General features: G+C 36.5%; 1 protein-coding gene across 3 annotated transcripts in view; it reads right to left on the bottom strand.

Moving 5' to 3' along the window:
• The window catches only part of PREX2 (phosphatidylinositol-3,4,5-trisphosphate dependent Rac exchange factor 2), a 286,917-nt gene that overhangs the window by 79,843 nt on the left and 194,586 nt on the right, over positions 1-12,488 (bottom strand). For all 3 annotated transcript variants that reach the window (XM_067017094.1, XM_059042584.2, XM_067017095.1), the window contains exons 33-34: positions 11,347-11,449; positions 8,673-8,816 (exon numbers count right to left, since the gene is read on the bottom strand). In XM_067017094.1, the coding sequence (XP_066873195.1) occupies positions 8,673-8,816; positions 11,347-11,449 (247 nt within the window). The remainder of the gene's footprint in view (positions 1-8,672; positions 8,817-11,346; positions 11,450-12,488) is intronic.

The raw sequence follows: 12,488 nt of genomic DNA, 5'->3' as shown, positions 1-12,488 counted from the left end.
AGAGATATACCATGTACCTGGATTGGAAGAATCAACATTGTGAAAGTGACTGTACTACCCAAAGCAATCTGCAGTTAAATACAATCCCTACCAAACTACCAATGGCATTTTTCAGAGAACTAGAACAAAAATTTCCATAATTTGTATGGAAACACAAAAGACCCCAAATAGCCAAAGCAATCTTGAGAAAGAAAATTGGAGCTGGAGGAATCAGGCTCCCTGACTTCAGACTATACTACAAAGCTACAGTAATCAAGACAGTATGGTACTGGCACAAAAACAGGATAGAAAGCCCAGAGCTAAACTCAGGCACATATGGTCACCTTACCTTTGATAAAAGAGGCAAGTATATACAATGGAGAAAAGACAGCCTCTTCAATAAGTGGTGCTGGGAAAACTGGACAGCTACATGTAAAAGAATGAAATTAGAACATTCTCTAACACAAAGATGTATTCAAAATGGATTAAAGACCTAAATGTAAGGCCAGACACTATAAAACTCTCACAGGAAAACATAAGCTGAACACTCTATGTCATAAATCATAGCAAGATCCTTTTTGACCCACCTCCTAGCGAAATGGAAATAAAAACAAAAATAAACAAATGCTACCTAATGAAACTTAAAAGCTTTTCACAGCAAAGGAAACCATAAATAAGACGAAAAGACAACCCTCATAATGGGAGAAAATATTTGCAAACGAAGCAACTGACAAGGGATTAATCTCCAAAATAAAGAAGCAGCTCATGCAGCTCAATGTCAAAAAAACAAACAACCCAATCCAAAAATGGGCAGAAGACCTAAATAGACATTTCTCCAAAGAAGATATACAGATTGCCAACAAACACATGAAGGATGCTCACCATCACTAATCATTAGAGAAATGCAAATCTAAACTACAGTGAGGTATCCCCTCACACCAGTCAGAATGGCCATCATCAAAAAATCTACAAATGATAAATGCTGGATAGGGTGTAGAGGAAAGGGAACCTTCTTGCACTCTTGGTGGGAATGTAAATTGATACAGCTATTATGAAGAACAGTATGGATGTTCCTTAAAAAATTAAAAAGAGAACTACCATATGACCCAGCAATCCCACTACTGGGCACATACCCTGAAAAAACCGCAATCCCAAGAGTCATGTACCACAATATTCACTGCAGCACTATTTACAATAGCAAGGATATGGAAGCGACCTAAGTGTCCATCGACAGATCAATGGATAAAGAAGATGTGGCACATGTATACTGGACTCTAGGACACAGGGAGGGGGAGGGGTAAGCTGGGATGAAGTGAGAGAGTGGCATGGATATATATATACACTACCAAATGTAAAACAGATAGCTAGTGGGAAGCAGCCGCATAGCACAGGGAGATCAGCTCAGTGTTTTGTGACCACCTAGAGGGCTGGGATAGGGAAGGTGGGAGGGAGATGCAAGAGGGAGGGGATATAAGGATATACATATATGTATAGCTGATTCACTTTGTTATACAGCAGCAACTAACACGACAATGTAAAGCAATTATACTCCAATAAAGATGTTAAAAAATAAATAAATAAAAACAACAATGACAAACAAAAATAAAGACGTATAGATAAAGAGAAATCTTAGAATACTATTTTGACTCCAATGGTCAGTTACATTAGTTAAAAATAAATAAGCATAAACAGATATATAACTTCCCATTAATTTTAAATGTCTTTTGAGTAATATATATTTCTTTCATAACTAACATTTTTGGTTGATTGTTTTTCCTTTAAACTTTATGCAGTGGTATTTTTAACCTTTCAGAGAGGAAATGAATTATAGGAAAGTGCCTAGAAATACAAGATTTCCTTTCGAGAGGCTGCCAGGAATGGCAGGAACGGTGATGGATCCAATTTGGAAATGGAAATTATTTCCCCTTGAAATTATTACTATTAATGAGCCTCAATTTTCAGCAGTCTATTTCAAAATGGATAAAAGAATAATCTTTCAAAATTGCTAAATGCAACAGTCTCTAAACTAATAATGTTTCCTCAAACTGATAAAAACATCACCATTTTGGTGGCAAAAATAAAGATTAAATTATTCTAAGTCACTGCTAATTAGTTTTAGCTGTGTTGTGTTTTCTACACTATTCAGATTTCTAGAGCACTGAAGAAATGACAAAAGTTTTAGAGTATTGTTAAATTTAATTTTTTTTTAAATGGCATTACTGGATTATAACTAAGCAAAGCACTTGTGGAAAATTAGAGAGAAAGCTTCCTACATTTGCTTCTGTACTGAAAATCGAATTTGTGGCCTTCTTTCAAGGTTTATTTGTTTATTCCTTATGACTTCTATGGCTTTTGTTAGAATATTCACAACTGGTTCAGCAAGCTTCTGGGCCTGAATACACACAAGAAATACAGGAAGTCTTTCTGATAAAACAATCCTTAAATACATGCCACATTCCCTTCAGTTAACAAAGTGCTATTTGCAAAAGTCCAATATTCCAGGAGGATTCAGTTTATCAGTAGTCACACTTCAATGTGAAGTCCTCTTCCAAGTTGTAAAGCTAATAATGAAAGTCCTTGCACTGAAGTAAAAGCATAACTTTCACTGCTTAGTAACTTAGTGTGACCTTGGGCATGTTAATTAATATCTGAGATCCTCAGGTTCCTCGTTTGTGAAATGGAAAATAAGAGCACTTACTAATTATCGTTCTTGGGAAATAATTAAATTAAATAATAGTATTAAGAGCGCCCATGACTGTTCTTATCATTTATGGAATGTATTTTCTGTACAAGGCAAGGTGCCCAATGCCCCACAGGCATGATCTACTTCAATTTCCACAGGAGATACAGATGACGCTTGAGTGTGCTTAACCAAACAGGAAGTTTGGGGAACTGAGAGCAGGGTCCATGCAAGGACACTTCAATTTGTGATTTAAGGTCAGAAAGACCAGAAGGCAACCACCAGGAAGGGGCAACAGGGGAACTAGAGGCAGGGGGTCGGGAGTGGGAGGGAACAAGAAAACCCCTGGTATCTAGTTTCTATAAAGTCTTGATGGCTCAGCTTTGGCCAGAATGTCCAGTCCTGCTCTAAAAGCTTGTTACAATAGAAAAACAAATTTTTCTTATATTTCTTAATGATATTTTCAAATTAACACCAGTTAAGATTCACAATTATGTATTTTTTTTTTAAATGAGAAAAGAGTTTAACAGTGTTGTGAAGAGTCTCAGCAATATTTTATGGCTCATGTATAGGGTTTTAGGGAAATGAACTTAAAAAAAGATGAGTTTTACATTTAAAAAGTAAACTGTGCATGGCAAAGTAGAGGAAGGAGAACAACATTCCCTTTTTAGGTGAATAGTTTGGTTATTTATAGCTATTTTTTTAATAAAGAGAGTGGAATCACATTTTACCAAACTAAATTTCTATTCTCAGCAAAAAAAAAAAAAAAAAAGGTTAAATATACAATAATGTCCAAACTTCAAAGTTTGACCCCTCTTTTGCACTTTCTTGTCTACGTTTCTTAATTCTCATCCATATAATATTTCTTAAAAATAGTATTGACATCTTTGATTGAATATTTAATTTATTTAAAAGCACTTAATTAAAAGCAGTACTTAAAATACAACTCGAATTTGTTTGCTTGTTTTACACTTCTACTACTTTTGAATTTAGAAGCAAAACATTCCATTAAACGCAGGTATAGTCCGTAAAAAAGGAAAACATAACGAATGTTAGCGGAAATTAAAGATTAAATTATTCTAAGACTGAAAATGAGCCTCACTTCCAGTCACTCAAAATGCATTTCATGGCTTTTTCAAGAACGGGATTAATCAGAAATCTCCGAGGAACAATTTTAAGAATAGTTTCAATCAACTAACACCCTCTTCTGATAGTGCAACAATGGTACTTTATTGGTTAAATAAGACACTACATACGCACTGTTACAAATCTCCAGAAATGGTCACAATTGGTCAGAATTCCTCAGAATTGGTCACAACGTTTGTGAGGAAGGCAAGTTTTGTCCATGTTGCTGTGACCAACATTGCAAAAGGCTATGCTGCTGTGTAAAGAGAGGGGGGTTCACAGGCTCATGTACCCACTCTTAACATTCAGGAAATCTCAACTCTGGAAATTGTTCCTTCCTCTTTTCAAAAGTTATTTAATGTTTTGTTTATAAATACTGTGCAAAAACCAAATGGAAAACTAAAGGATTCATCTTTTAAAGGATCTTTAGAAAAATTTTACAGGAAAAAAAAAAAAAAAAAACGCATGAATGAAGGTAACTTAGAAACTGACAATGGTTATAATAAAATATTCCCTTTTGTTTAAAAAAGAGAAAATGCTCAAGTTTCTGGGTGATTTTAATTATTCTCTGAGAATAGAAAGCCACCTTTTAAAGACGTAAAAGTTAGGAGTAACCGTTTTGGGTGCCAGTTTTTTGCATAGGGGGTGAAGAAACCAAATATCCCCAAGAATGTGCTTGTGGAGAAGGAACCAGCATTGCATGTCCCATTTAGTTTAAGGAAAATCACCACCAGAGACTCAGGGAATAGGTACTTAACAACACTTTACAAGGAAGGGATACCACATTCCAGGACATAGTACATAACTAAAAAAAAAGACCTTTATCTGATGCCATGTCCCAAAGAGGTAGAATACATGGGTCTAGGAACAAAGGGTAGAAGCAGAAACAGCCATGCTAGCATCTGTGGAGGGTTAAATTGTATCCCTGAAAAAAATATGACAAAGTCCTAACCCCTGGTGGCTGCAAATGTGACCTAATTTTGATATAGGGTCTTACAGATACAATCAAATTAAAATGAGGTCATACTGGATTACGGTGCGCCAGAATCCAATGACTGTTGTCCTTTTAAGAAAAGGGAGATTTGGACAGAGACACAGAGACAGAAACACAGAGGGAGGAAGGCCATGTGAAGACAGAGACAGAGACTGTAATTATGCTGCCAAAAGCCAAGGAATGCTGGTAACCACCAGATGCCAGAAGGGGTAAGAAAAGATACTTCCTCAGAGCCTGCCAAGGGGACGTGGCCTGTGAACATCTTGGTTTCAGACTTCGGGCCTCCAGAACTATGACAGAATAAATTTCTATTGTTTTATACCACCCAGTGTGTGGTCATTTTTATGACAGTGTTGGAAACTTATTAATTCCAGTGGCTCACTTGGGGTATGTGTGCTTGCCATCCCTGAAATTCTGGCTCCATAGTTTTAAGGGTCTTGATCCCCAAAGGGGCACACTTTCCCGAGGAGACAAAGAAGGGGCCCCACTGAACTGAACCAACTGAACCAAATGAACCAGTCTACCCTGATCATCGTAAGGAAGCAGGGCTATTGTTACATAACGAGGACAAGAAGGAATATGTCTGGCATCCAGGTAATCCGCTCAGGTCCCTCTTGGGACCCCCTCGCCCAAGTCTGACGGTAAATGGACACACGCAGCAATTCTGGCCTGAGCAGGGCACAGTGACACCAGGAGATCAGGCCTCTTGGGGCGGAAGGTCTCAGTCACGCCACCGAGACCAGCAGAGGCTCAGGCTGAGAACGAGGCTACCGTACAAAAGATGGCATAAGAGGGAAAATGAGAATCTGTTGTAGCCCCAAGACCATCTGCAGCAGCAAGGACTATAGCTTGTCCCATTAAATATGCTGCTAAATTATCCCCCCAGGAACAGAGGCCCGTCACAGTCAGGAAGGACACCCTCCCTACACAAAGGAATAGATCAAGATGCGAACTATGGCAGATGCTATAAAGCTACCCACTCAGATCCCCTTTCAGAAATGAAGGGCTCTTTGCCCAGCTGCTGGGATTGCCAGAAGACATCCCTCAGCTGTCAGCTCTACGGGGCATCTTCAGCCTCTGCTAAAAAAAACTGTCCCACCCAAATCACGTCTCCTCCTCGGTGTAGCCCAGGTCCTAATGACCTAACGACGCAGAAGCAAAAAGGCCCAGTTCTCATTGCCCCGGCTCCCCAGAATCTAGAAGTGTCAAACACTTGTGAAATGGATTAATGTAACTAAGCAAAGATTAACTAGATAACTGCACAGTGGTTTATAATCCACATAGCTCTGTGCTTTCTCACTCTTGGTGGATATCAGAATCACCTGGAAAGCTTCTAAAATATACCGGTATTTGTGCCCCATTTCCCAGAGATTCTGACTTCATTGGTTCGGTGTGGGACCGAGGAACCAAGCATGAGACAGCATGAAAGCAAGCCAGGGACCCTGGATATCTATCCTCCTCGGACTTCCATTTTCACCCAGTTTATAGTTACTTGCTTTATCTTACCAAGGGCTCAGGGATGCGAAAAGGATTAATTCTCTGACTTGTAGGAAGTAATTCTAGAAGACTGCTTTAGTGTGATCTTTACCTTCTAGCATTTTGGTTATGCTTTGTGCTGACTTTTCTGTCTGGCTGTTTCTGTGTTCCTAACCTTGGAAATCTGCCTTTTTGCCATTCTGTCTGCCTAGAATCTTCCTCCGGCAGCTCTGGATTTTAGCAATGTCCGTTCCCTAAAAGTTTACCCTGCTTGCCTCCAGCCCTGGAATTCCTGATTTACCAGTTGGTCCTATCTCTGCAGGGGGCCCCATTCATCCAGGTGCCCTCCTTTGCCCAAGGATCCATGCAGATTAGAAAAAACGAGAAGGCAGGACACGCTTCTTGTTCTAGGTACATGGTACCACAGACAACCTTAGGAGCGCTGACTCTAATACATTTCCCAGGAAGTTTTCAAATTCATCTACTTTTCTCTTTATTATTTGCTTACAAAGACTCACATACCCACAAAACTAAAACCTTTCAATTAAACTTTCATCCCAGGAATAGACTCCATTTGGAATCTCTCCCATTTGCCACCCCTTTCAATTACCAGATGGTAATCGCTGCTCAAGCTAGGGCTGAATTTCCTGTGCTTCTCTCAAGCTGATGAAAACTCAAGAGTTACTAATGACTCCTCATAGGAGTTTTATGAATGCAGCGGAACCTCTGCAATAAAACCTACTGTTTGCTAGAGTTTTTCTTTACATTACACTGTCAAAGCAACAGTGTACTCATTGAAATCATATATATTTCAGGATTCTTTTTAAATTAGCTTTGGCCACAGTTATAAAATAGAGGTTACTTGCAAAATCATTTTTTCCCTATGCACACTGGCTGCTGGGTAGGAATATTCAGCTATTTATGGTTGGTGTGTCACAAATGTAATTACTTTTTTAGAAAAGATGATTAATGCCATCTGTCATCTCAGTAATGATTTCAAAGACAGAATTTTTTAAAAGAGAGAAACAAAGGAAAAGACATGAAGAGCCTTTAACGGGCAAGGTCTGGTTAAACCCTATAAAAGTTAATATTCCAGACCAGCAGCCTTTCCTTTCTTCCAAAAGTACTGATCTCTGTAATGGCTTTTAACATATTTTAGGCTAAACTATTCTCCTAACATAGCTTCAAAGGTATATTTTTGCTCAATTTCTTTTTCTTTTTTATTTCTTTTCATTGCAGATTCTTTTATTACCTACATGGACCCTATCACATAAATGAAAATACCTTCTAATAACTCCTAACATCTCTGTGCTGAAATTTTTCTCTGCTTAAATGTATTCTTGCCAAGTATCTGAGGTAGTCGTTTTTAAACTATGGCAAATGAAGGAAGAGTAATCTATCTTTTAGAATCATAACAACATGCATGTGGTACAAAGCAGAATTTTCACTTGGCAGTGAATTTAGATTTCATATGCTTCTCTGTTCTTCCGTTACTCAGATGGATTTTATTCCCCTACTTTTCTCATTTTTATTAGAATATAAAAATTCTACAGCAATACCAATGCAGTCTTGAAAACTCAAAAGAAGAAAAAATGAAATGTTCTGGGTACCACTCAGAGAAATTGATACAATCTTGATCACAGCATGAATTTTAAAAAAATCATAGACAAAAAGATACTACACAATAATCTGAATTTCTGATCTTTTCTGGCAGCATTTGTGACCACAGAAATAAAAAAGATCCAGGACCTTCCCTTGGAAATCACTTCACTGCAAGAATCTTCTTATTCATGTTATTCTTAATTTCTTCTACTGCAGTTAACACTCATTGTTTATTTGCCAAAACAATTTTTTTATTATGAAAGGAATACATTTTTACTGACAAAAAAATTGACACAATGCAAAAAAACTTAAAGAATAAAATATCAATTTAATCATCCAATGATACATTTTACACACATGTAAGTATATACATACGTCATATGTCATGTTATGTCATATGTCATAAATGTCACAATATGTCAAATGTCATAAGATGACATAATTATGTCATACATGTATGACATAATTGAGACTATAATATAAATTCTTATTATCAAACTTCTATCTCATAAAATATCTTAACCAACCAATTTTAATGGTTCTACCAAAATTTAAGCCAAATTAATTTATCTTTATTTAAGCCACTCATGCCTTATTTCTCCACTATAAATAATGCTGCAATCATATTTGATAAATATTTAAACCATACGCAATTCTTTCCTTAACAAACATTCTCACCAGTAAACATATTACGTAGGTACTATGAATAAATTTTTGAATTAATGAAAAAAAAAGGGTGGTCACAACTACATTTAAAAAAATTAATAAAGATAAAATAATTTAAGTACATGAAGTATAACAAAGAAAGCAGTTTACCTTGTGCAAAAAGAACAGGATGAATTTTAAACCCTCCTCCGTTTTTCAACCTTTGAGGCAGTTGTTCGAAATGATAACTATCGATGTAGAAGTAAACTTTCAGAGCTTGCCGGCTTCCTTCAGCTTGATAAGTAAGAGGAACATCTAAAATGACATTTAGTGTTATATTACTTCCTAAAATCAGGATATTTTATTTAGTATATCTGTTAAGCTTTAAAAAGAATCCCGAAAATTACTAGAAACTAATATATTAAAAGTACCCACGTATATTAAAGCTCAGGTTTGGCATACTGACACTGCTAGTTGGTGAAAGAGTATTAAATCAGGTTCTCATTAGCTAAAGCAACAGATTTATTACTGTACTGTATATAAAATTCTGTAATAGAAAACTTCATTACACTTTAACACACCAGGTGTCTCACTTAACTAAATGAGAAGTTTAGCTACACATGGTTTGGAATCACAATTTCCCAGGATAGCTGCCTCCTTCATATTTTAGTCAAGATGAGTCCTTGGGGTACACTTCTGAAGTAGTGTGCAAGAAACTGAGTGCATAGCAACCATTAGCAAAATTAGCACGTGTTTTGCAAGTTCCATTCCCCGGGCACCAGATCAAAAATGCCCTACCTGCCCCTTCATTTTCATCCTCTGCTTTTTTTCTATTTCCTGTCATGAATTCCTATTATCTTCTAATTTATTATCAAAATAACTCATTTATCTCACTTATTATTTATCTCTGTCTGTTTAGTTCTCTATTGTATCCAACACTTGGCCATAAGCAGGCACTTAAGAAATTTTCGATGAATGAATGATTAGAATTCCTAGATAACAGATTAAATGAATATTTATTGAGCCCCTATTTGTTGTACTAGACATTGGAAGTGTGCAAATAAATAAAAACCTTTCTCAGCCCCGAAAGATGTTTAGATCTTCTACCATAATACATAGGGGGTCCTCGCACTTATGAACAAACAAGAAACAGAAAAATAACAAACTGCTAAAGATTTCTTGGACTGATAGACACATCTTAAACCTATTTGTGACAATGTTGAAATAGTAGATAAATGATCATAACTTGCAGAAACTAAAAGATATAGAGATTAAGCCCTAGGTGTTGCTATTTCTCTGGGTGTATACTTCTAAAACAAGGCCTTTGTCAGGTTTAATGATGGCCAATTGCTAAAGGAAAGGGATACTTTTCAATCTTTCAATTCAATTTCGTAAAGTAACTTCTTTGCAACACTAGATACGACCAAGTTCTGTTGAAATTCTATTCTTCATCTGCACAGCGAGTTTGTTTATCCTTCTACGTTTATAACCGTAAAGCCTTTCTGCCTGATGCACTGTATAAACTGAATTGATATTTGTTCATTCATTTACCTGAAAAAAAAATATTGGCCTTTTTGTTCCAGGCATCTCTTGAGTGCTGGATATACAGCAATGAACAAGATAGGTTTTGCCATCTTGGAAATTGTACAGGATGAATAAATGAATCAAGATAGTTAATGTGATTATATTTGTACACACTAAGTTTTTTGACACTTGGATAAAATAATTTTTTTGTTTGTTTGTTGTTTTTTGTGGTTCGTGGGCCTCTCACTGTTGTGGCCTCTCCCGTTGCGGAGCACAGGCTCCAGACGCGCAGGCTCAGCGGCCACAGCTCACGGGCCCAGCCGCTCCGCGGCGTGTGGGATCTCCCCGGACCGGGGCACGAACCCGTGTCCCCTGCATCGGCAGGCGGATTCTCAACCACTGTGCCACCAGGGAAGCCCTAAAATAATTTTCATTTTTAAGCTGGCAAAAATGTAGACTATGTGTCTACTTCTTCAGAATTAAATTATAAATTTTATCAATTATTGTCAGATCAAACAATTACAATGTCTCTGTATATTCTTGGCTCTAAACGCTGTTTTCATTGCCTGCTAACACACTGTCTACAGGATCAACTGAAGATAAGCAGTGGAAACCCAATTCAATCAATTTTGCTAAGTAATTATTATATATTTGAGCGAACATTTTGGTGGCCTCACAGATTATCCACATAGCCAGAAATGTTAGGGCAGTTCTTTTATTAAAAGAAGTCTTGACATGAAAAAAGCAGCAGAAAGGACAAATTGTGATCCCACTTATACAAGGTATGTAGCATAGGCAAATGCAGAGCCAGAAAGTGGAAGAGAGGTTACCAGGAATTGGAGAAGTGGGGGAGGGTAGTGATTGTTTAAGGAGTATGGAATTTCTGTCTGGGAAGATGAAAAAGTTCCGGAGACGGATGGTGGAAATGGTTGCACAACATTTTGAATGAACTTAATATCACTGAATTGTATACTGAAAATGGGTTAAATGGTAAATTTTATGGTATGCATATTTCACCACAATAACAAAAAAGAAAGAAAAGGCAATCTTGAGTAGCACAATATTTGACACACACACTCCAAAAAAGTTTTAGAGGTCAGACTAATAGCTAAAAACAAAAGTATAAAATTAGCTGTAAATTTAATTTATATACACTTTCTATCACTTCCCCAGTTGGTTATTACTATTTGACCCTAAATATAATACTTTATATAAAACTTAAACTGCATATCAAATATATTCATATCAAAGTTATGACATATGTTGTTGTCTGATGCCAAAGAAATTTTACAAAACATACATGAAATATTTAACTACTTACTTGCAACCAGTGGTTCCTCTTCTGATGGTTTAAAGTAAAAAGAAACCTTTTCCAAGTCAAATAGTGCAACCAGTGTATCTTCTAGCATGGCTTGTTCATCTGTCTAGAAAGAAAGAAAAACAATACATGATATGATAGGATTGTTTGGGATAAAACATAATATAACATAATACAACGTAACAACTCCAGACCAAAACTAGGTTCACTTGTGTTTTATTTAAGTAGGAACCAAATTATCAACACATCTAAGAATTTACTGCCTAAAATGAAGTTAACAAATCCTCAGTTATGTTTCTTTTGTAGTTTTATATTTTCCCTTTTCTCTGCTGTCTAAATGATTTTTTCAGTCTATTTTGTAGCTAGATTCTAATTCTATCGATTTTATTAGTTACAAATGTGTACACAAAAAAACATACTATTTGCCTCTAAATCTCTATAATCTTACAAATGTAACAGCTGAAAGACAAAAATATTGTTTTGTTAAAAAGCCCAGTACATAATGGTCATCATACTTTATGATAAGATAACCTGTGCATTATTCAATTTGCAATTTGTGAAAACTGTGATAAAAGCAATTTGCATGTATGTAATGATTTTTCTTCCAAAGGGCCTGGGGACAAACATCATTTTCACTTGCCTTTATGGGGCCTTAATCTAGAATCTTGTGAATATGAGATTTGATTTGTTTTAATCATTCATTTCATTCCTACAGCATATTTTACAGCTGAGGCAGGTAAGGCCCAGACATGGTAACAAGTTCATTGCATATCTCAGCGACATCATCTTTCTACTACTGGATCTGGCCTTCCTATTAGCAGTTCAGTGCCCTATCTAAAGTCTTTTACTAATTTCCTCATGAAAGAATAATTAACCTAACCATACACAACTTTTCTTTCAAAGATACATTTGTTTCCTTAAGAATGTCAATGATCCTTTTCAACAATAATTTTAACTTACTTTACCCTCATTTTAAAAGTTGCTGTAAGCTTATAGCCATATTTTGGGGGCAGCATGAGTTGGGGGTGAAGGCGATGGTACAGAATTTCCATTGTGTGTGGGAAAAAATCCCACTAAGGCAGCCTCAGACCCCAAAGAAGGACTGCATGGATACCAAAAGGTTAACAGCATCATCACCTTTGTAC

The sequence above is a fragment of the Kogia breviceps genome, chromosome 17 (assembly GCF_026419965.1).
Source record: "Kogia breviceps isolate mKogBre1 chromosome 17, mKogBre1 haplotype 1, whole genome shotgun sequence".
Classification (NCBI taxonomy): domain Eukaryota; kingdom Metazoa; phylum Chordata; class Mammalia; order Artiodactyla; family Physeteridae; genus Kogia; species Kogia breviceps.
Note: the sequence above shows the minus strand (reverse complement) of the source record. Positions and strands in the feature narration are given on the sequence as shown.